The 25,518-nt window shown below is 41.4% G+C and overlaps 3 protein-coding genes across 7 annotated transcripts in view; all 3 read left to right on the top strand.

Moving 5' to 3' along the window:
• LOC135435944 (band 4.1-like protein 4A) overlaps positions 1–14,159 on the top strand; it is a 62,874-nt gene extending 48,715 nt beyond the window's left edge. For 2 of the 5 annotated variants that reach the window (XM_064693228.1, XM_064693229.1), the window contains exons 10-17: positions 957–1,400; positions 1,469–1,858; positions 1,916–2,200; positions 2,263–2,415; positions 2,491–2,637; positions 2,721–4,035; positions 9,678–10,402; positions 14,022–14,155. In XM_064693228.1, coding sequence (XP_064549298.1) covers positions 957–1,400; positions 1,469–1,858; positions 1,916–2,200; positions 2,263–2,415; positions 2,491–2,637; positions 2,721–4,035; positions 9,678–10,402; positions 14,022–14,034 — 3,472 coding nt within the window. In that variant the 3' untranslated portion in view covers positions 14,035–14,155. Of the gene's footprint in view, positions 1–956; positions 1,401–1,468; positions 1,859–1,915; positions 2,201–2,262; positions 2,416–2,490; positions 2,638–2,720; positions 4,036–9,677; positions 10,403–14,021 lie in introns of all 5 variants that reach the window. The other 3 variants (XM_064693230.1, XM_064693232.1, XM_064693231.1) reach the window with 3 other exon arrangements.
• LOC135437143 (vacuolar protein-sorting-associated protein 36-like) lies at positions 14,085–14,587 on the top strand (the record flags this gene model as incomplete). The annotated part of the gene is made up of 1 exon (XM_064694998.1): positions 14,085–14,587. A coding segment is annotated over one exon (213 nt), but the record flags the coding sequence as incomplete, so codon positions are not given.
• A 4,723-nt stretch (positions 14,588–19,310) lies between these two features.
• Positions 19,311–21,198, top strand: gskt (gasket). Its single transcript, XM_064693233.1, has one exon. It carries the CDS (start codon positions 19,566–19,568, stop codon positions 21,099–21,101), a length of 1,536 nt encoding a protein of 511 aa, XP_064549303.1. The 5' UTR covers positions 19,311–19,565; the 3' UTR covers positions 21,102–21,198.
• Positions 21,199–25,518: the final 4,320 nt, after the last annotated feature.

Here is a 25,518-nt window from a genome sequence, read left to right as displayed (position 1 = left end):
GTTTTATATTAAATATTATATTATTTTATTTCATATAAAAAATTTTTAGTTTTATATGAAAACTGCTTAAAACAAATACTTTTTTAGCTATAGCTGCTTTTTATTTTACCGCAAAAGACTCAATTGAGAAACTTTTCGTGCAATATCTCAATAAATCATAGAGTGTATTCCTCGAGATGTTTGCAGTATTTTACGATCAGTGGCTTTTAAATCTCATCATTAACTTGAGCAGTGGCAATGCCGCATTGACCCCATCAATGTCGTCGGCGCAGAAACCACTATCTATGCATAAATTATCCAAGATGGTAATAGAGCTCAGGGACTGTGGCAGCGCACAAATGTAATCGCTGGCGCAACAATTCCTAGGAACACAAGACAGAACAGATCACAGCCGAACTGAACCGAACAGAATAGAACTGAGCTGGGAAGAGCAAATAGCTCACGTCGTTTATCATTTGCAAACAAAGAAGCCAAACGTCAGGCGGGTGCAGTGGCAGCCAGGACAGGCCAATCAAGTTGCCCACACCATGGCAAGCGGGACATAAATCACAAGGCGCGACCGGAGCGATGGCACGTCCGGGGAGTCCACTTCCAAGTGCATGTCCATGTCCATGTCTGTTGCGATGGGGAGCTCGAAATGATTGCCCGCTGATTGCCAGTGCGGCAATTACTCAATTTTACACACGCGCATTATTTGTCTGTGTCGATCTCGCTGGCTGGCGGCTAGCTGGCTGGCTGAGGGCGGTCCTCCTGGCTTGGCCCGATCCTCAGACAGGGGCCGTTCAAGCGACAGCCTAAATGCCGCGATGCTGCAGACTTTAATCAACGTTTATGTTAAACAATTTAAATTTATGGCAAAATAATGCGAGAGCGTTGCAATTGCTGACTGATCTCAACCCCCCTCTCTCTCTCTTTCTTTCTCTCTCCACACAATGCCCCACTCCGTGTATTTGCAGCAACTACGACAGTCCCTACCGCTCCACGTATAGCATACCCACTAGCCTGGGCGTGCGTCCCAGCCAGTCCTCGCAGCAGAACAACAACTCCAGCAGCTACAACAACAATGGCAGCAATTTGCAGACACCTGACTCGCCGCGCAGCACGCGCAGCGCTCCCTGGCCAAGATCCCAGCAGCGTTCGCTCTTTGGCCACAATCCCTCAAGCCCGCGCTCTGTGCGTTCGGTGAGCACCACAGGCGGTGGGCTGCATCATCACCACAGTCATAGCCACGGCCATGGTACAAGTCATCATCATCATCATCATCAGCAGTCGTCATCGTCGTCGCATCATCAGCATCGGCAGCAGCGCGCCAGCTCCTCATCCGCCTCGCAACAGCAGCAGCGATATCGCTCCAGCTCCGTAGAGAGTCATTCATCAAACGATTCGCGCTCCACGCGCCGGTAAGTGCAACTGTCTCCACACACACACAGTGCATCCTCTCGAGACTCACCTCCTCGACCTTTTGTAGACACAAGCAACGCCATCGTCGCACCTCGGACAATGAGAGCGAGCTGTCACGTGGTTCGGGTCGCTCTGGTCGTTCGCATCATCGCAAGCACCGTCGCTCGCATCGGCATCGACGCGACTCGGCTGGTGGCTCAGATCATGACAGCACCAGGGGACGCAGTTACTCAGGCCATCGCAGCTCCTCGATGCGCAGCGGCAGCGCTGAGTTGATTGACTCCACCACGCAGTGGCGTGAGGTGCAACGGCGGCAGGCGGAGGCAAGCCTGGGCCAGAGCTCCGTGCAGCAGGCGTCCGTGTCCAAGAGCAGCATGGTGGCTCGCAGTCTGCACAGCAACGATAGCCACTCGGACACGCACTCGCATCACAAGTCCCGTCGGCATCGCAAGAACAAGTAAGTTAACTGGCTGGGCTCGGGTCTGTTCACAGCTCTAACTCGGTTCTCCAACAGATCTCCCTCGGAGTCGCGTAGTCGCATGTGGAACAGCGAGCTGGCCAAGCATTTGCAGTTCGATCTGGTGGACACCGAGGGCATGTCGGAGCAACAGTTGCGCGAGATACCCTACACCGTGGTGGAGACGACCTCAAAGCGCTCCAACTCCAATCTCAAGATACACAAGAGCAACAGCAAGAGCAGCGTGGGCGCTAAGAGTACCGGGTCGGGTAATACCATCACGAATGGCAGCGGCCCGGCCAGCGCTGGGCAGGCCAAGAATCGCGTAGATCGGATTAGAGGGTGAGTTAAGCCATAGGATTCTAGGACTGCTTCAGGCAGTTTCTCATAATGCTGATTTGTAGACTCTACTACCAAAGCTCTCATCCGCATGATAGCAATGTCGGCGGCGTGGGCGGTGGCGGAGGCGGCGGTGCACCCAAGAACGGCTCCATATGCTCGGCCAGCACGATCTCCTCGCGTGAATGCGAGCGCAACAATGGGCATGGTCTAGTGCGGTAAGTCACGAGCTTTTCCGGATCAAGATCTTTCTTCGATAATGGTCCAACTCTGCCATGTTTTATCTTCTACAGCATGATGTCCAGCATGAGCATGGGCGACTTTATCTCACCCACGGGCTCCAATCTGAGCCCCTTGGAGAACTCAGCGTTACGCGTTTCGCACGAGCACACGGATTCAGGTCTTGGTGCTGACCAGGATTACGCCTACTCTTCGGAACGGTAATTATCTAGACACAAAGGGAGCTAACTCTATTTTTGCGAAACTAACCAACATTGGTCTATGTTTCTTATCTTTCTAACAGATCCAGCGATAGCACACGCTATGGCACCAATAAATCCTCTGGCGCCTCCAGTGGCAGTCATCGCAAGTCCGTTGGCAGCGCCGGCGGTGGTGGTGGTGGTGGCAACAATGGTGGCTACAACAGCCTCATGCAACAGACTGTGAGTAATCAGCAACAGCAGCAACGCTCATTATTCGCACAACAGCAACGCCAACAGAAGCCCAATTACAAATACGCTTCCTCCTCGTCCACTAACCCGAATCACAATCCAAACTTAAACCTGGCGCCGGTGCATAGCGCATCCGCCTCAGCTACTAACTCAACGCCGCCGACAAGTTCGGCCGGTGGCAGCGGCAGCGGCAACGCCAGCAGCAGTAGCAACATCGGCGCCGGCAATCGCCTGCTTAACTACACGACCTTTGAGAACAATCAGTACAAGTTCAGTCTGAACAATGCGCTGGGCAAGGGTCCAGGCGGTGCCGGCGGCGGTGTTGCGAGCAGCAGCAGCAGCAATCTTACGGGTAATATGGTGTCAGCTAGTGGTGGTGGTGGTGGTGCTTTCAGCAGGCAGCGCAGTTTTGTAGAGTGGCCCAACAATCCAGCTGCTCCGTACTATTACCAAGGGCCATCCTCCAGTGCGGCGCAGGTCAAGCGGCGCGATGCCAAATCGGATATTGGCGTGCCTACGCGTCGTTTATCCGGTCAAAGTCTGACTAAGACGCAGCTGCTCACGGGCGGGGCAGCTGGTGGTAGCTCTCAGCTGGCCAACGCCAGCTGCTATCCCATGCACTATGCCAGCAGCAGTGTCTCCAGTGCTGGCTACAATCGTGCGCCGGGCCAGCGCGTGGCTGGCGCATCGCACGTTGGTGGTTTTGGTCTGCAGCCGGCCAAATCAGATCTTTTCTTGTCCTATATACATGGCGGCGAATACGAGCGTCCCTACATCTACAACTACAAGATGCCACAGATGCCGCCAGGCATGGCCAACAACAGCACTGGCTCCGGCACCTGCTCCGGCTCCGTCTCCGGCACCGGTTCAGGCACTGGCTCGCCCAAGCAACTGGCCAGCGCGTATCACATTTCGGGCGCACAGACAGCGGATCCGCCGCCACCGCCGCCGCCTTTGTACGGCGGCTCGGCGCCCGCCAACGATGTCATGTACTATCAGTTTGACAAAGGCGTCGCCGTCATGCCCGCACAGCAGCCGCCCATTGTACAGCAGCCCAAGGCGGCAGCAGCAGCGGGCGCTGGCGGTGGCGGTGCCAGTGGGCCATTAGTGTATCTGCAGCATGGACAGAATGTCGCGCCATCGAATGTCACCTCAACGCAGCAAACTGTGAGTAAGCCTTAGGCTCTGCCCCGTTCCCCATGTAACGCATGTTGCGTCAACCTGTCGCATGTGTCGTTGTTCTTCTTGTTGTTGTTTGTTTTTTTGTTCTTTGTCTTGCCGCATCCTTGTTTGTGTTGCATGTTCCCCACTCTCTGTCTGTGTACTTAGCTGCTTAAGTTCAAGTTTTGTTTTGTTTTCGTTTTTATTTTGTTTCTAGTTTTCAGTTGCCGCCTTTTAATTGAATTCGTATGTTATTCGCACTATCTTAAGCACTTCGTTTTTTATGTACTTAGCTGCGACTGCAACGGCTACTGCATCGGCTTCTGCATCGGCGAGTGGCAGGCCAATGATGTCAGTCGTTGCCACACACTCATAACGTATACTTAATTTTCAACTTTTGCTTATATGTATGTATATATGGAGTACATATGTGTTTATATGGATACATACATCTCTTTTTTCGTACTCTCCTCTATTTTCGTCTAATAAGTAACTGAAGCTTTTATGTTGATTATTTTGTAAGACCCATTGTAAACAGTGTGCGGCGCTCTGGCCAAAAGGACTCCTGTCCTGGCCTGAGTTACATGCACACTTATCTTGGCATGCACACACTTGTGTCTGTATGTATGTGTGTGTGTGTATCTGTGCTCGTTTGTTTGAGTTATCAAAAGCGACGCGCTGTCTGCAAATAAACTTGCCGCTATCTGCGTTTTGTGTCTGGCGCATAGACTGGAATTTAATTAACTTAAATAGACTGCGCGAAAATAAATACACCCACATATAAATATTCAAGCCAAGTATCTTAAAGATTCACATGATTGCAGCGTAATGTATTTTGAAATAACTTTACACACAATTTCATATATCACTAGGGAACAGTGAAGTTTTTATGATTTGTATGGTGTACAGGGTAATTGGAATGGATATTTACAACACCATTGGGGCTTAGTCTAGTCCGTCTGTCAACCCCATTCAGGTATATAGATTCTTGATTACGATGGCAAGCTGCTATGTATTGAAGAGGGTTTTGTATTTGGGGCAGAAAAGACATTCCAAATTCTAATATTTAAATAATGTGAGTAGCTTAGGCATATAGAAGTTGGGTTTTACAATTCATATAGTAAGAAATCAGGATGGCCTAAAATTGAATCTTTTATATACCACATATAATTGCCTAACGTCAAACACATGTTGGCATATTTGTTAAATTGTCAAATTATTATATAGTCTGTCATTGCGAAATGTACTTGCTTGCAAGGAAAGGAAATGATAGGATTAATATATTAAGTATGTTAAAGCTAGACTTAAAAATAATCTATCAAAGGATCCCTTACACATGCATTTTTTGGCTCAATTTCACACACCACTAATTAAGAACAGAACTATGCCAACTAATTTTCGCCTAGCAAACAAACAAATTGCTTGAACAGCAAAAGATATTTAAGGCCAAGGAAATACACGAGCCAAGACAATGGGAGAGGCGGAAGGCAATAAAGCAGCATAAATAATAAGCAACTATTTGCGCTACATTATCCAAGTTTATGGAACAGCAAATGCGAGAGGCAAGGCGGGGCTGCCCAGGCAAATAATTTCAAGTCAAGTTGATGGCACAAAATTCGCAGCTACCACAGCAAGAATACTTACAATTCTTAAATAAATTCTGTGAGAGTGTAGCTCGACCCGCTTACACACATACGCCACATATGTGTGTGTATGTGTGTGTGTGTGTGTGTGTATGTGTGCGCGCGCGTGTGTATTTATGTGTGTCGCAAATGTCCTTCATAGCAAAAACAGACACTACATAGAAACATTCTCGAAATGTTTGGCATAATTTTGCTATAAAATAAATTTTGCAAAATTGTTTTTCCCTAAGCTGGAGGCAGCTTAGTAAAGCGAAGACAGCGTCTGGCAGCAGCAAAAGCAGCATCAGCAACAACAACAACAACAACGACAGCAACGGCCAAAGGACATCAAATAAAACAAGCAAATCAAAAATTATGACAGCACAGCAAGGAGCGAGTCAGGAACTCAAAGGGCCACTGACAGAGCGATAGAGATAGCAATAAAGACAGACCAACGCACTGCAAAACGATACGGAGAACTCTCCGTAGAACCCAAAAGGCAAACGATAGGCGTGGGCGTAGGTGTGGGCGTGGCTGGCATGTGGCATGTCCTTGCCAAAGCAGTTAAGTCAATAAATTTACTGATTTAATGTGCCAAAAGTTTCGATTGTTGTTGTTGCTGTTGCTGCTGCTGTTGTCTCCTGGCCAGTACGCACTTCACGCTGCCCCTGAAGAGTTGTGTAAGTGCCTGCAGTTGTTATTGCTATTGTTGGTATTGTTTTCTATTGTTGTTGTTCTTTGTCGCCCTAAGGCGACGCACACTACAACACTAACAAATGTTAGATTAACACAATTGGTAAACAATAAAAGCGACAACTTATGGCCAGGCTTATTGAGCTTAAAGCCGTTTTTCGTAAATGGCCTTTTAAACAAATAGTCAGGCATAGTATCAAAAAGCTTAACATTTAACTAAACACAATTAGAAAATACATGCAATAATTGAATATAATTCAGTTTCATATTTCAATTCAATAAGTTTCAATTACAATTACAAATGTCATATGCAATGAAAATTGTTATACGAAACTTAACTGAAAATTGCAATGAAAATTCCACTGGGCACAAACAATTTATATAAACAATTTATATAATATTACAATATCAAATTGACGCACTCTCCAATTAAATAAATAATTATTAATGTTGAGTAAAAGTTTAAACATTTTTGATGAGCCAAACTCCAACAAATGAATGCAAAATATTTCAATTTAAGCACATGCCACGACTTGTTAGTATTTCATATATTATTACTTTCAGTTCCTATTTGCGAAAGTTTTATATAAACAAAAAGCAGACATGGTTACAAATTTTATTTATATTTCTGTCTGTTGTTGACTAACTTTTTGCCAGTCCTCCAAAAATGTAAAACCATTAGAACTCCATCAATTTAAGCCATATAGAAGGTTTACTATTGTTTTTATTTATTGTTATTTATAAAAAAAAACTTTAGGTAAAACAAGGGGAAATATTTTTTGCTTTTTTTTTTAATAGAAATGTAAAACAAATAAAAATATTTTTGCATTGGCAATTGATTTATGAGCAGAAAACAATTTACGACTCAAATAGTGCGGAAAATGCTGTAAAAAAGTTTATTTAACAATTGGGTTTTTTATTTATTTGCTCCGCACACCGGATGATTTAATTATAAAGTATTCAGACAATAGACGTCGGGAAATATTTTTTTAAAATTTATTTTAGCCTTTTTTTGTATGGCTCTAAGCTGGTCTTTTGTCTCTTCGCAGTGGACATCTGTCGCTTTAAATATTTATGTGCATTTTTATTTGAAACAAAAACATGTTCAATATTTTTTACGCCGTTGCATGAAAAATGCTGAAAAATACCCTATGAACAAATGGTAAAAAATAGAGCTCAGGGAGCGTACGTAATTATTATCTAGACGAGTATGTTGACACGCCTGTTGGCAGTTGGCCCTGACAGTTGCCAGACGGTTCGGTGGCAGTCGCTGACATTGAAAGAGTCCTTTTTAGAGGGTGCTGCTAATTGCGGGGGGCGTTTTATAGCCGCCAACGTTTTGCCAGGCAATTTGATGCATTTGCGTTTGGGCCAAAGAGCCAATGTACATGTGTGTACTAAGAGACTGTGCCTAATTAACACACGAATGCACACACATAAAGCTACAAACACACAGACACACACTAGCTGACAGAAGCACACCCATAAAAGTGGAAGAAAATTAATTAAATTTCAACAGGCAACAAGAAGCAAGGAATGCCTAGCTCAGCCGAACCTCCTCCCACAGTCCTGTTGATTTAAGCAATCCCGTACGTGTTTCCATTAGGCTGCAATTCAAGCTTGATTATTGATGGAGTGGGTGGGGCTTGGCACTCGCCTCCAATAAGTTATCTCTAAAGGCAACAAATACAATTTTCAAGTTGAATGCAATTTTAATTAATAGCAAATCAAACAAACTTCAATCAAATGCCCAAAATAAACTTTGCCAGACACAAGAAAAGTTTTAGTTGGCTGCAAAACAGCATAAGCCGACAGCACATACAAAAGACCAGTGGCTCAAGTGTTTGTATCCACAAGATAAAGATACTTAGCTATATGCTAACTCAAGATCCCTTTGCGTGTGCACCTTTATGTTTTCATTTACAAATGAATATGTATGTGTCTGTCTATCTACCCGACTGACAAAGTATGGGAACATAATGTTTGCCTTCACACATTCACAAAGCTGTGTGTGTGTGTGTGTGTGTGTGTGTGAACTCAATCATAATAACAGCAAATGTGCTACAACAAACATGTCTTTGGCTAAATTGAATGAGCTTTTAAGTGTATTGAGATTGAGACACAGACACAAAGAAATAACAGAACAGATGTGAAACTAAATATATATAGAAAGATGGAAAGATATTTCAATTACGAAATTAATGCAGCTGAATTATGTTGATATCAATTTAAAAAGTCCTTTTGATATGCCACTAAATGAATTGAATATAAATCACATCTGATTGATATCTTAAATACGCTTGAAATGATACGGCATGTTATCAACACAAAATTACCTGTGATAATAGTTGATTCCTTAAATTTAATTTGTAAGAAAAATTCCTTTTGTTAGCCAATTGCCAGCATTTTGGTTGGTTAAATAGCATCTACGGCAACTTTTTGGAATTTAAACGAGGTCTACAGTTAAACTTTGCGGTAGGTGGTTAACTTAAAGTTCCACAGCCAGAACAACAACAACAACAGCAATAATCATTGAACAATCGTCACTCAGATCCATGGCAGTGCAAACAATCGTAAACCACAGAGCGCAAGTCCTGTGGCATGAGCACAATATGCACTCCAACTCCTACGCTGGCTGCTACCTGATTTTGGTCAGGTGTTTAGCCGGCGGTCACTTTATGAACGCAACCAGGCGAGCTTTTGTTAAGCCCCATCCACGGGTATTTGGCATGTGCCATTGTGTTGTTCACATTGTTGTTTGGTTTTGCGGTTTGTTGTCCTTGTTTTTGTTGTTGTTGTTATTGTTGTCGTGAGTATTTTACGCTGGATTTGAATGTGTGTAATTAAAATTTGCTCGCCTGTAGCTATAATAATAAATTTACGAGCATACATCGCCAGCTTTTGTAGCTGATTTTTAAACTGCATTTCACAAAGTACACGTACAAATAACTTTTTTGATTTGTGATATGAATACATCTACATAAATATATTTAGTATCAAGTACGTAATAAAATGCATCGCGCATGTTTGCCTGCATAAATAAATATAATTATTTATTGTTTGTTTAGTTTATTGCTGATATTGATGTTGAATTAGCAGCAATAATATTTGATTAAGTCTGTGGCTAAACAATATTTATGTAAGTGCATGACGAATTGTGCTAAAATGTGATATACATATATATACATATATAGATAGTGCTTGTTTTAATACATAACTGTATGTAGACCCGAAACCCCTGCAAGAGAGCTAAACCTTGTTTTGTGTTTTCAATACCCCCAACTCCACCAAAACTCAAAACAAAACCCGCAAAAACCCCATCGAAATGCACAGGCAATGCACTCATCGCACTCCTGCAGTGAGGAGGATGAGGTAATGGCCGTTTTGGAGGCCCTTCAGCAAGATGCAGCCACAACTAATGATGAAACCGAAGACACCGATGATGTTTATGACGATGAGGCCGCTGAGGCTGAGGATATGTTTGATGCTGACGTCCCTTTGATGTCGCCCACAGGCAGCCACAATAGTGCCAGTAACTGCAACAACAACAACAACAACAGCAATCGAAATGCAATAACAACAACAGTTGCATCCATTTCCGCTTTGGCCAATATTAATCTAGATAATTGCAATGCGAATGTCTACAGTGGTCAGCAGTGTGCCAACGACACCAAAGCACAACAGCAACATCAACATCAGCAGCAGCAACAGCAACAGCAACAGTACCAGCAACAACAACAAGCATTGCCAATTACCACAGCCAACCAAACGTTAAATTGTCCCACATTGAATGCAAATAGCAATAGCCATAGTAGCCAAACCAACTCCAATACGAATGCCAATCCGAATCTGAATGCGCCACCCAGTGATCACCCAACATCCCCCACAAACCAACAGCAACAACAAATCACAGCAACAGCAGCAGCAGCTGCAACAGTTGCTGCCGCAACGAATTCACTACGAACCAATTCCAATACGCACTCGAATTTACAACAAACTCAAAACATTTCCTCCAGCTTAGAGATAATCCTATCGCCAATTATACAAAGTAGTCGCCGGTAAGTTTATTTCTTGGTTTTCCCTTACATTTTATACTTTTCTTCTACTTCTTTTTTCGAATATTGCCGTTTGACTTCTGCTGCAATCTTTTTTTTCTTTTTTTGCCAGTATCGGCCATTTAAATGTTTTCCTTTTTATTTTATTTTAGTTTTTTACAAGTTTTTGTTTAGCTAACAACCTGATACTTTTATATTGTTAAGGTGCGTCCCTTAAACCACCCGCATGCAGCCACAGCAACCACAACAGCAACTGCAGCCTTAAAAGTGAAACGTAGTTTGAATTTCCCTTTGCAGTTGGGGCGACTTAAGCCCTGAGAATGTGTATTGATCCCCCAGTTGAGATTGTGTTTAAATTGTTATGCTAACAAGCAATATGCAATAAGCAAGACCTATGTTTAATGCGTTTAGTACAAGTCTTTAACGCTTAAGTCTGTTTCTTATATGCTGCTGTTCAAGTAGAGACCATTCGTAAAAATAGTCAAACCCAATTAGTTTCCTCATATTTTCTTTGGTTACTAGAATCATGCGATCTAACTTTCAAAATTTACCAGGTGCTTAATATACCTGTTAAATATTTTGCAATGTGTTACTGCCATTCCGCGTGGACGAGTTAATTTATTTTGATATTGCCGCGAGAAGTTGATTTATACTGACATTGCAGCTTCTCCAGATAATTTTTATTAATGTTAACTTCTTCGCAAGTATGCCAAAGTTAGGGTACGAACAGGGGAAAACGAGTCTTATTCCACGAATTGACTATTTTATGCTTATTATAACAATATAATTTAAGCAGGTGATCAAGATTTCTTTCAGCTGCTTCAATTTTAAATCACTTACACTCATCTCCAGCTCGAAATTTCTTAATCAAATTGCCCAACAAGCCACACACACATAACGACGCGCCTTAAAGAGCGCCAAGACCCAACCAAATAAAACAGAATAAAAACATTATAAATTATGTATTAATGTGCCTGTTAGGCCTATGCGTGGCTCAACGCTCGATGGGTGTGGCAGGAGCTCCCTTGACGGCAGCTTTCGTTTTGGCCTTTAGCTTCTCCGTGGGGTTCCTAAGGCATGGCCAAAGCCAAAGCACAAAGCTGCCAATTTTCAATTGCCTTCAAGAAAACTGGGAAACAATGTATAGCGACAATACCAACAACAACAAAGACGGCGACGACGACAACGACAATGATGGGGAAATGTATGAAAATGGAAAATGGAAAAGACTCTTCCGCGTTACATTCGTTTTCATTTCAATTTCACTTGGCGCTTGCTTTCATTTTGGATTTACATTTGATTTGACTGCCTCTCGCCATTTGTTTTTGCTTCTGCTCCTGTTTTCATTTCTATTCCTGTTCCTGTTTGTTTATTTTTGCTCCATCTACGTTTTTACGCTCGGCAAGGCAAAAGGCGCACAAATATTTATGCGATGCGAAGACAATGTGAATGCCACAACGAAATTCGACAGCCCATTTACAAATGAATAGGTTAATGTCAGCGGGGAGGGGCTGGACGAGAACTGAATTGTAGGCGTGGCTGTTGCCCTGTTTATGAGCCAAAGTTCAGGCAGCGCACAAATTGACTTTAAACATGTCAATTTAAATTTGCTTCTGCTATGAAAACGGTCGAGACCTGTGCCGAAAAAAAATATCCCCTGCCCTTTCAATTGTGTGCTCGGATCTGTTTGCGCCTCATTAGCGCACCCCGAAAGGTCCTTCCATACATTTGCCCATCCATTTACATTTGTTTTGAGTTTCGTCACGAATATTACTCATACGCCGCATTGCACGCAGCCATTGAAGCAACAAAATGACAATTTCACAACAAATTAACTGCGCAGCCAGGCAGGCAAACATTCATTTCAGACATACTATATGAAGATATGATATCACACTCAAGGGCGCACACACACACACACACACACACACACACACAGAGACACACACACGCACATCAGCTGGGGAAAAAGCGACGAAAAATTGCAATGAAAGCTAAGCAAATGACCTTCAAACTCGATAAGCGAAAACAAAACAAGCGAAAGTGCTAAAAATATACATAATTTTCACCAAACATCCAAACACACACACACACAGACACACAGAGACTCACATAAAAAAAAAGAACCTACACACACGCATAGCTGAAAATATGATGGCCCTGGCAAAAGCAGAAAAGCAAAAACATTAAAATTTACGAGGGTAGGCAAGTGCCGGGCAAATGATACTTCCCGGTCGATGTCCTCGTCTATGTGCCCAGCCAGGCCTCTAGCGCAACATAAATACGAATTTCAACACAGCCACACACAAATACGCAATGAAAGGCAAAAAGGCTCAGCGCACTACAAAAATTTCATATCGCACAAATACTTGCGCAGCCAAATAAACAAAAGACCAAAAAAATGAAACAAAATATATAAAAAGAGTTTAGGCACATAACAAATTTGAAATACTCTACGGCGTAAATTTTATGTAATAGCTGATATGATTGGTGGGCTTCATTTGTTTTAAGCTGAGCTATATAACCCTTTCGAGTTTTGTATTATATTCCATTTATTAAGTATAAGTTAGCATTTGTCAAAAAATAAATATTACATTGATTTTAAAGTTTAGCAAAGGACTATACATATACTGGACTATACATATACCTTAAGCTTTAAACTAAGCAAATATCCAAGAAGCTCGAGAAGAATTTGTATAGTTTTCAAAAAATTGATATACTTATATAGTTATTTGACATAGTTGTTTTACACATATTTTCAACATCTTTCCAGTTAGAATAACTCGTACAAGAACTAATTGAAAAAAAGACAGAAAAGATAGTCTGCTACTCCTTGTCTATCGTTTTGTTTCGTTCGCATCGCCCATCGATTCGCGACTTTTTGTAGTTGGCTCGTGCCACATGCAAAAAGGGGCAAGTGAAAGTAACGCAAGGGCAAAACAGCAAAACTTTACGCAGTTTATGCTCGACGACAAAAAACAAAAAAAAAAACAAAAAACAAGGCGGGGACAAAAAAGTGCTTAAAATGCCGCAACGGCATTCGTAAATTTGAGGCAAGCATTTTGATAGTAGGAGGAGAGATAAGCTTATGAACGTCTATATAAAACGTCGACAACGCCGGCGTCGAAATTATGTATATATATATATATTTTGGTTTGTTAGGCTTCGGTCGTATTTTTAGCTAGGCTTATGATTAAATTAAGTAATTATTTGTGTTGTTTTGGCGCCCGGAAAGCCACAACTAGATAAAAAACAGCAACTACTACAAAAATATTATATACATTTTACTTTTTCTACAAACGCTTAAATGATTTAATGGCCGCCTGGCCATAATGTTTGCAATACTTTAAGAGCTTTTATTTTTGCTTTGTTTACCTACACGCATAACGCATACGCACAGTAGTTTAGAGAAAAATGAACTAACAAGCCACAAAAACACACACGCACATTCACATACTCACGCACACGCACACGCACACTTTACAACTAGGATAAGCCACACAGAATGGCTTAAAGCCTAATGCGATAACAAGCTAAAACTTTTTTTTAATAAGCAAATGTTTGCATTTCTTTTTTTCATGCCACTGCAACTGCAACTACAACTACAACAACAACAATGCAGAGCGCAATTGTAAGCGAAATGAGCACAGAATTGTGAGAATTAGCTAAATTTAATTTGCAATAGCCAACGCCCGCCTACAACGACCATGCCCAGGCTCAGCAGCAGCAACTGCAGCACGTTTCAGTAGCTTCTGCCACAGTTTGCGCTTCGGCGCCGCCGCCAACTGCATTCTGTAAACTTTGGCTGCAGCAACAACAGGAACAACAGCAGCAGCAACAGCAGCAACAATTGCAGCAACAGCAACAGCTCTTCGAGCAGCAACAAGCTTGGCTATAAGCAACAGCAAAAACAACAACAACAACAACGGCAACAACACGTGTAAGTGCAAAGTTAAATGAAAACTACATGCGGGTGCTCGCACAAAAGTATGCTATGGAAAACAAAAAGAGGCAACTGCAACAGCAACCAGCAGCAGGAACAGCAGTAACAACAGCAACCAACATCAACAACAATAAACAACATTTAAAAGCCGTTGGGCCAAAAGTTGTGCAAAACTTTCGACTCGACAACAACTCGTTGCGGGCTTTGTCGTTGCAAATTAAATGTACATTTTGCCAACATGTAAATAGATAATGTCTGTAACGAATCTTAAGTATGCCTGTGTATAGTGTGACTCTGTGAGTGTGTGTGTCTCTGTGTGTGCAAAGCAAAAGATCAAATTGCGCTTAAAACTAATTAGCTAAACACAATACTTTAAAATATGCATGCAAAATAAGTAAACGAATATACGAAGAATTTCGAAATAGCTTAGGATGCGCAGCAAATAATCAAAAAGCCAAAAAAGCAAATGTAACTCCCAGATAAGAGAGCACACAAACAACAAAAGCAGCAGCGGCAACAACAACAACAACAATAGCAACAACATAAAAGCAAAAATAAATTGTGCGTTAATGATAAGCGGCGCGCATTTCAGCGGCATAAAATTTATTAAAATATGCGTGCGGCACAGACAACAAAATGGAAGATGCCCCTAAAGCAGGCGGTACAAAGATATTTATGCTTACGAGCACATATGTATATACATATATGTACGTATGTACGTATGTACTTATGTAGTATGTTGAGGCTTAGCCACAGTTATACACAACCACACACAGACACACACACAATCGCGCAGAGGCAGCAAAAACACTTGCGCTTCCTGGCCAAGGAAATCGTTAGCGATAAATATAAAATTTTATTGTTATGCGTGTGTTGCTTGCGCATGTGTCTGTGTGTGTGTGTGTGTGTGTGTGTGGCCTGCAAGTAAATTAAATATGCTTTTTTATTAACTACTAAGAACCAATTTGATACGCATACAAATAATGCCACACAAGTAGCATGAAAATTATGTAAAATTTAATTTTACTTCAATGGAAAATTCAACAGAAACAGATGCAAAAGCAGAAGCAGAAAATAAAGCCAAATAAATTTATTAAGTAGCCCATAAATGTAATTTAAATAAAATTATATTACACATATATATCTATATGTTTATGTGCATATTTCTGTGTATGTTAACAATTATGATACTAGCTATAATAAAAATAAACAACTTACTTACTTATGCCAACAACGTCCAGCAATTTCAATAATATTTATGTAAGCGCAACCCGCAAAGAACAAACACACAAACAGACATCACACACACACACACACACATAACAAACACTATTTTGACCATATTTTAAGCCCAATTTAGTTTAATCATTTGCAAATAATTTAAGCGCAAATATCTATGTATCTATTCTCTTACACGTGTGTGTGTGTGCGTATTTGTGTGTGTGTGTGTGTATGTGTCGGTGTTTTTAGCATGTAAATATATATCTATTTTAGCCATTTCTTTCAGCTCATTAGTAAAAAACAAATAAAAAGAAACACTAAATTGCAACACTGCCACTAATAAAACTAAAAATTATTATAATTATAATAAATTACTTTTGCTTTTTTTAATGAAAAAAAAAACGTATATTAAATAAATAACATAATTCGAGTAAAAATATTGTACCCAATGTAAGTTGATCGATTTTCTTAGCACTTAATAAAATTAAAGGAAAAAATTAAAGTATCAACAGGCAAAAAAAAACACGCATAATTAAAATGAAATATTATATATGTATCTGTGTCTAACAAGATTTTACCATGAGTGTGTCACTTTTATATATCTAATATATATACGATATACAATATACAAAATAATTGCAAATAAAAGCATTTTATACAACAACAACCAGCCATCTACCCTCGTTATTATTGCCAATGCAGCGGCAAAAAGCGTTCGGGGCATGCTGACCCCAGGGTAAAAGAACACTAAAAATTGCTAAGCACAACAAAGCCAAGCCCGATAAGCAAGTGGCCAAGACAAAGGGCGGTAGACAACGGCGACAGGCGACAGGCGAAAGTTTCAACTCGAACGTGGACAAGGAGCGCCAATTCTAAGGACTTAAAATTAGCAAACTTAAACGACAAAAAGAAATCATCCCTTGAGTTATCACTTAATGCGCCTTAGTAAAGACAAGTGTCACGCTGATAACAATGCTTACGACTGTGACGATAAGCGCAACAAAAAAAGCTGCAACATAATTAAAGTTGGAATATTCTTTAGGATTTAGGCATAGAAAAATTACCCAAAAGCTTTCGAAAAGGTCCTTGTGAATTCTGTGTGTTATGAAATTAGTGATACCCAGAAAAAAACATAAACAAAATATTCTCATAGTTATCTTTATAGTTAACATTTATTTTAATGTCGTGCCGTTGTCCTTTAACAAAGTTAAGAATTCTTATCCATGTTATTAAGCTTGACCCTTATATTTTGTTGTCAAATGAAATGGTTATAAAATAAATAAAATTGATACCATGTCGATAAAATAATAAAGTATTTTAGTTGAAAAGCATCTCTCTACCTCTCTACCAACTTGGATTAATAGTAATCGAATTCGTTGGCTCTGCGTATTTTGTGGGCCAAATAGCTGGCAAACATGCTAGCCGTTAACTGTAAGAATTTCGAATTGGACAGATTTTGCAAGTAACATTTTAAGAACCTACCATCACTCCAGATACAATAAGTACTCCAATTTTGACAACTGTCGCACGCGAATCCCATATATTGGCAAAAACAAATAAAATATTGGTATTAAATTCTTTTTAGGCAGATCAAAGGAATTACCACTCACCGTTCGCAGCTGACAGGGTTGACCGCACAGGGCACCGCAGCAACCTAACAGCGAAATGATGAATACCAGGGTGCCCAGCACTAGCGTTACGATCGACACACTGTTCACAGTTAGCAACTCTTTTATGTTCGAAACATCTTTAATCTCTAGAACCATTAAAGTCCCCAAAATAGCTAGAGTTGCTCCACATATCTGCAAACGAAAAACAAACAAAATCGAACAGTTATCTTCAACACTTTAGATCTTCGTCTTAATGCTTAGCAGATATCTGAGAAAAGTAGTAAAGCTCGTAATTGCAGAGTTTGGTGAAGATATCTTGACCAACATAACATTTTTCCAGTTTCTTTAATCATATCATATCATATTCCGATATCGCTGAGATTTTCTGCAAATGCAAAGAACATGGTAGACTTCGTAACTTTTTAGTTCGATTTATTTAAAGGAGTGGTCCGATCCTGCCAGTTCCGAGATATGTAACAGAAAAACCAGTCTTTACAGGAGGCTCAATAGAAGATCGTTCAAGGACCTCCTCCAACCACGACATAGGAGACGCCCCAGAGTCCCCCGACTACCTACGTGACGATGCAGCCTTATTCAAAAAAGCCGCCTTTGACGTTTGTCCACGATAAAGCCTGAGGACTCAACCAGGCTTGGCGAAATATCACCTAAGCCAACTGTGTTGTAATTAAATGTATGCTATTTTTGATTCAATACAATAAACAAACAAAAAAAAAATCTTTACAGGAAACCAGTTTGCAAGTAGCCAGACAGACACAGAGTTATGGCTATATAGACCTGATCAAAAATACATATACTTACGGAATCAAAGAGTTACACATGCATCACAACACTAAGTATTATACCCTGTCAAAGGTATAAAAATAGGTTAAAGTGATTGTGACTCACGATTCCTTCAAATGCGGGCACCGATAACATTCCAATATTAAGTTGGTAAGATATTTTACTTACAATTAATAATAGTTAATTTATATCGAGCAATCGACTGCAGTTTTAAAATTTACCACTGTTGCGGGTGGAATTTCCCAAATCGCTGAAATACGTATTTATTAAGTTCTTATGTAGAGCTTTGAAAATAAGTTTGAAGCAAATCGGACACAACTTAAAACTTCGCCCAAAAAATCTTTAAATCGCATTTCCCCCGAAGAATGATTTTTCTTATAGATCTCTGGAAATGAATTTGAGAGCGAAACGTCACCCACCAAATCTTTGACCTCCATTCCCACCAAGGAGGAATGGATTTTCTTAAAAGTGTGAAACACCCCTCAAATGAATTTGAACAAAGATCTTTGAAAATAAGTTTGGGGCCGATCGGATAGTAAACAAAAAAGTTACATATATACGTTTTTCGCGATTTTTCCACACTTGCGGGTGGAATTTCCCGAAACCCCGTCTTAACGTACATCACATAAGGTAACTACAGTGAAAATTTCAGCTTCCTAGCTCTTACGGTTTGGGCTGTGCGTTGATCACCAGTCAGTCAGTCAGTCAGGACAAACAGTTTTATATATAGAGATAATAACAGTCTGAGCATTTGTAGTGATCACAGCAAACACTTTTTTAATTCATTTACCAAGCACAAAACATTGAACAAAATCAACAGAGCTTTCACTAGTCCTTCACCACAACCCATATTGTTAATGTACTGTTAGCACTTGTTAAACTTCGACTAACGACTCCCCGTAACCAACTACTGTTCTTTTCTGAAATCAAAAGTTCTTATAATACAATATTGGAGACTCTATACTGATTTAGCTTAGTCACAGCATTGCGATTAAATAGGCGGTTTACTCCCTGAACTTAACCGCCGACCGCATGCGGGTGCATATTTTTTACTTCCATATGACATCATAATAAAAAGCAGCAATTAAGTACTCAATACCAACGCACTAGAGTATAATTTCTCCCTCCATTAATCTAAGATGCTGTCTAGTTCTCCTGACTGATTGACTGACTGACTGACTGGTTATTTATATACGTTTACCAATGTGAATAGGCAGATGTACTTTTCCGATCTGTAAATTTAATTATAAATTTTATATTATATGACACTTTAAGTGCAGAGTACTCTTAAATGTCAATTATTTGATATATTAAAAGTAAAATATGAGAAAACCAAGTAGGTATTGGCCTAAAGGTCGGTGAAGCAATCAAAAGTAAAATAGGGACATTGAAATTATCTAAAAATAAAGAAAACAATAGCCAATATACTTATGTCTTTAAAGGCCGATTCGTTATTCTCACCCCCCAATAATTAGGTTCATATTATTTGTCTTTTGTATAAAAATCTAAGATATAAACCAAAAAAAAATAAATAAAATAAAAACTAACAATACATATATATAAATAAAAATCAATTGGAGAAAAGCAGAGAATGGCTGCCAAGAACATAAACATAAACAACAAGCTGACCACGGTGGTGGCCACCGCCGGCTATGGCCCGGACACGATGACCGAGATCAGTTATATGGACAGCAAGGTCATAGGAAATGGCAGCTTTGGCGTCGTGTTCCATGCCAAACTGATGCCCAGCAACGAACCGATTGCTATAAAGAAAGTTTTACAGGATCGTCGCTTCAAAAACCGCGAGCTGCAGATCATGCGAAAGCTGAAACATCCAAACATTATCACCCTCAGGTATTTTTTCTATTCCAGCGGCGATAAGCGTGAAGATGTTTATTTAAACCTTGTTATGGAGTTCATGCCTGAAACTCTATACAAAGTGGAGCGACAATACGCGCGGGCCAAGCAAACACTCCCGGTCAATTACATTCGTCTCTATATGTACCAGATGTTCCGAAGCCTGGCCTTTATGCATAGCTATGGCTACTGTCATCGTGACATCAAGCCGCAGAATATGCTCCTGGATGCGGAAACAGGTGTGTTCAAGCTGTGTGACTTTGGCAGCGCCAAGCAGCTGATTAGTGGCGAGACAAACGTATCGTACATCTGCTCCAGATATTATAGATCGCCGGAACTCATATTTGGTGCCACACATTACACAACTAAAATCGACATGTGGAGCGCTGGATGCGTGGTGGCTGAGCTGCTGTTGGGGCAGCTAATCTTTCCTGGCGATTCGGGCGTCGATCAGATTGTCGAGATTGTCAAGGTAATGGGCACACCCACGCCGGAGCAGCTTCAGGACATGAATCCAAACTACAAGCAATTGAAGCTGCCGCAACTCAAGGCGCATCCTTGGCCCAAAGTATTTCGCATCCGAACACCACCAGAGGCGATCGATTTGGTATCCAAGCTGCTCATATATACACCTAATGACCGCGTGTCACCTCTGATGGCCTGCGCGCATCCGTTCTTTGACGAGCTGCGCAATGACCCCAACCAGCAGCTACCCAATGGACGCCATCTGCCGGCATTGTTCGACTTTACGGAATACGAGAGAACCATCGATCCAAAACTGATGCCGCTTCTGATGCCAAACGCCAACTCCGAAAAACCTGACACATCGGGCAGCTCTGGCCATCGGCGGACTGCTGGCGAAGAGAACTCACCCAGACTGGACAGTAATCAGTCGACGCTGCGTAAACAGGTCAAGGGACCATCAGATCTAGTATTGAAGCTGGGCGACAGTGTTCGCGCCCAAAGACCAACCCCTACGCAGTGCCTGCAGCGAAGGGAGATGGGCAATGGCGACCACGTCGGCAGTACAGTGGTGTGCTTTGATGAGACGGAAACAGATGTCTGCGAGGAAGATGTGACAACAGATGCAGCTGAAGAGCAGGGTGTTGAGGAGCAATATAACAGCACTGATAGCCCCTCTTCCAGTGACGTGCTTGAGGAGCAGCAAACAGATGACGATGACGATAACAACGACGACGACGACGACGACGAAGACGATGATGATGAAGATGTAGACAATGCAGATGATGATGATGATGATGATGATTAGCATGATGATGAAGTACACTAAGTATTGTTATTGTTTGTTCACAAATTCCTCAACGCAACAATTGATGAGAGCAATAAAAATTTAACGTATATCGAAATCAAGGCTCGTAAATCTCGGAAAAACTCGCCTCCCCCACCACCTTTGAGGGGTTGCAACGGTAAATAAATGAACTGAACGCATATTTTGGTCAGATCATTTATAAGGTCGAAATGTCGCCACATTCAGCAGAAACAGACGCCAGACACAGGACAAATGGACATGGGAACGCCTAAAAGTATGCTTAATTATTAAAATGTCGCCAGCACGAGGGGTGAAGTCGGAAGGACGCTGTCATGAATGTCGTCCTAGCTGCCCTCTAAATATAAATTTTCGCGTTTTATAGGACCAAGGCACTCACACACACACACACACACACACACACAGCCATACTAAGGAAACAACTACGAGCAGCCAAATTAGAATGGGCTACAAAACAACACGCACACATGTCCTGCTGCGGGCGGCAACGGCTCACATTTCCTGCCACATCCATCGTCCTGTGACTCCCAATGTGTGTATGTGTGTGTGTGTGTTAATGTGGTAAAATGAATTTTCAGTTTCATTAGTTAAATTGAATAATGGAAAACTTTGCTCGCCACATTTGCCATACGCCTCGCTGTTGTTGTCCTTGTTGCTGTTGCATTTACTAGCCTTGTCCTGGTCTGCCAACGAAAGTTACACTTCCTGCACATACACACACACACACACGCACACACAGCACGTAACAACAAGGCTTTGGAGCAGGGCAATAAAGCAAATTTATGCAAACGATAAATTTCGTGAGAGAAAATGTTTGTTTTGTTTTCACCAGCTCGACTTGGCTTGGCATTGTTGTTGTTGTTGTTGTTGGTGGTGGTGTTGTTGCTGCTGTAAGTGGCAGTGTTGCAAAAGGCGCTAAGTAACACCTACCCATTATTTGGAAAGTTGTTGAAAGTTGTTGTCCACGGCATTAAACAGGGAATACTTATAATTTAAGCATGCAATTACCTACGTGCTTGTTACGCGAAATTCAATATTGAAATTGTGTAAGAATAAAACTTAATGCCGATATATAAACTATCTCTCAAGCTATGTTATAACTATGATACATAGCTCATACTGAGACATACAAATCAATAGATGAACATACATAAAACTGTTTGCCTAGACTATTTGACTAAATGACCAACGGCTTGCCAAAATTGTGAGATCTCTTTACAATAGTTAACTTTTACGACGTTATTAAATATGGCTTAAAAAAATTTCGAGAGCCTATGAGGCTTAATAAAAGTTCGCTTTGTTTCTACTTCTGCTTCAATCATTGAACGTGAAATCCAGACCATGCTTCTACGTGTAACTCGAGCTGGTTATAAATAAATGTATCTTCTGGCCTCATTAATCCATTGACTAACAATGTTAAGTCTCAACATTCGCTACATCTAATATCAAATTTATTAACCTAAACATAATCTCAGACTTTTTCTACCTCACGGCCAGGCTGTTCCGCCAGTCGCCACAAGCTGATTCACAATGCTTGTAAATGCTAATGTGTTTAATCAAACAATATCTGACCTGACGAGTTCATCTACTAAATACAAGTACGACTACGAGCTCGAGCATATTTTGCCATAGCAACCCCGAAGAGCAGCGCTCCTCCGGCAAAAACAGCTCCATAATAAACACGCCAAAGTGTTTGCCGCATGTGTGCATGTATTGCTGTGCGTGTGTGTGTGTGTGTGTGGGTGTGAGTGTGTCTGCTTAACAGAGAGTGTTTCGGTTGGCCGTGCAAAACCTTTGACTGAAGTAAGATTACGCTATGCTACACACTATATAATAGCAGCTCATGGAACCATGAACAGAGAGAGAAAAACGTCTGACTTTTGGCGAGGTGTGGCAACCAAGTCGACAGCAGAAGCCTCCCCCAGTCCGGGACAGAAGCACCCAAAGCAATGAAACATTTTTCGGCAACAACAGCCATTGGGGAGAGTTAGAGGGCAAGGCTCTAACTTGCAGGCATTTTATGGCCTTTTGGGCAACTGGTCTCGAGTTGGGGCTGGAGCTGGAGCTGGAGCTGAAGCTGAAGAAGGCATTGGGTCATGGCTTGGTGTTGGCATCTTCTGCTGCTTTCAATGGCTACTAACAAGCAGCCGCCCAAGGTGAATGTGGTTAAAGTGTTTTCAGTTAAAGCAGTCGGGCCAAACATTTGCATAAACGCCTGGCGCCCATGCAAACAGACAAACAAACGAGCAAACAAACAAACGCAGACTGCGCGGCATAGACAGCCAGCCGGAAGAGTAAGCGAGAGAGAAATAGAGAGATAGAGAGAGCGAGCGAGAGAAATAGTGTTTTGGTTGATATTGCAACTGGCTGACTGCCGAGTGAGAGAGTTATTTTATTTCCGTTTCCTGGCACGCACACTTGTAGCTAGCCGAGTGCAAGTGCGCCGGCGGTTGCTACCTTTCTGCACACTGATAAATTTTCACTAAATGCAATTTTAATGGGCTTTGTACAACTGCCGAAACGTGTAACCGAAGCCGGAGCTAGCAGCAATTTGTGCTGCAGGTGAACAGTACTTACACTTGTTGCAAATTTCGTAATTCTAAACTCAAAACTAAAAGTGCGGATGAGTTCGTATTTAAAATAACTTTGCCCCGGGAATTGTTATTGTAAAATAATATGTATTTTAAATCTCACAGTTTAGGCAACAGACTCTAAAATAATATAGCATAATTTTCAACGCATAAATTACCAACAACATATATTTAGATAAACATAAAATCCAGGACCAGATAAAATAATGGATGATGGGAATTTTATTATAGAAGTATTATAGTTTTTGCAAAGACAATAATTACAAATAATTACTTTAACCCTATTGAAAATAAAACATGTAGAAAAATATAAGTGAGATGAGTAAAAACCGAACTAAACCTTTAAGCATACCAGCTATATTTGTATCTGGCGTCTCACGGCATAATCTTTGATTGATCAACAGAAGCAACTATAATATTTAACTTATGAGTATTTATCGGCTCATTGAACGAAATATCTGATATTTAAGCTAGAGCAATCCAATTATTATATATAACACGGTTTGTATGCAGAAGAACTAACCAGGCTATTCGCTTGGATTATAAGATATAACATTATAAATAGGGAACAAATCAAAAAAGGCTATTAAATGAGCACACTCGACCTTGTTGCTGGTCTCTACAGGGTACTTTGAAATTGTGTTTGTTGCCTCTGCATGGCAGGGGGGAGGGGGCCCCACGGGGGCGATAGGCGATGACCAATGTTTGGATGGGAGGGATGCGTCCGCCTGCGGTTTGTCCAAATAAAGCAGTTCCAGTTAGTTATGCGCAGCTTGCGGTTTTACTTTGACTATTTTTGCGTGCACGAATTTCAAATGCAGCCAGGAGGATGCAGACAGGAGTACGGCATGGGTCATCGTTTGGAAGGGCAGAGGGGGGCGTGTATAAAAGGGGGCGTTTACTGTGTAAATGGTAGACGCGCTAATTAGTATATTGTGCACTTTAATGCAGCCAGGAAAGCCAACAGAAATTCGTTATTGAATTTACACGCTTCGAATGTGAGCAAAATAAAATAAATAAATTCGTTAGTTTTTCGGCATAGTAGTGAAAGAAAGAAAATGTCATGAAAACTGTGAAAAACAAGTACAAACAAGAGTTGTCAGGATTTTGTCGGAAGCGTCAACATGAGAAATGAAATCAGGGACCGCATGTTGGCCATTTATGCACTTGAACTTTATCAAAAGCGCAAAGTTTCCGCAAAATTGAAGTTTTAATTGGATTCTCGATTCAATTAACAGATTTGTCAGCATGTAACAGTTTTATGACGCTTACAGCAGGGGCAGCAGCAACAGTAGCAGCAGTAGCAGCAGCACCGTGTGGCAGCATCGCTGGGTTATGTGGGCGTGTCGCTTTGCCTCCAATTGGTGCTTACCTTGTGCGCTTTTGAAGCCGCATGAAATTTATTGAAATTGATTTGCCATTTTAATGGAATTACTGCGCCAAGTCGTTGCATTGCCATTTGCTCGACGTTTAATTGAAATCTTTTAATTAGTTTGATTTTCCAATCAAGTGGCCCAGAGACACGCACTGAGACACACCGGGGCCCACCCAACAGAGAGCTATGGTCTTGTTCTAACCCATTGTAGAAACGTTAAGCGAAACCCAATTAGTTGCAATGCCTTGGAGTATGCTTCGACATCGCTTCAGCTTCCATTATTCCATGTTGTTGAGCGCACGTCGATTGTCTGTCGATTACAAATACTATGCTGGCAGCCTCCCCCTCACATTGTTCTACGCAAGCCGCACCGTGGCATGCAAAAGCGCCTGTCTATTCCAGGTTGGCCCCTCTGCGCACTTTTGCCTTGCCC

This window comes from Drosophila montana, unplaced genomic scaffold, assembly GCF_035044405.1.
Source record: "Drosophila montana isolate Dmon_TW-CO22-7 unplaced genomic scaffold, ASM3504440v1 contig_3733_1, whole genome shotgun sequence".
Lineage (NCBI taxonomy): Eukaryota > Metazoa > Arthropoda > Insecta > Diptera > Drosophilidae > Drosophila > Drosophila montana.
This window is presented reverse-complemented; position numbering and strand designations above follow the sequence as displayed.

Coding starts and splice junctions, on each gene's coding strand:
- gskt (XM_064693233.1), top strand. CDS start 19,566: ATGGCTGCCAAGAACATAAACATAAACAACAAGCTGACCACGGTGGTG.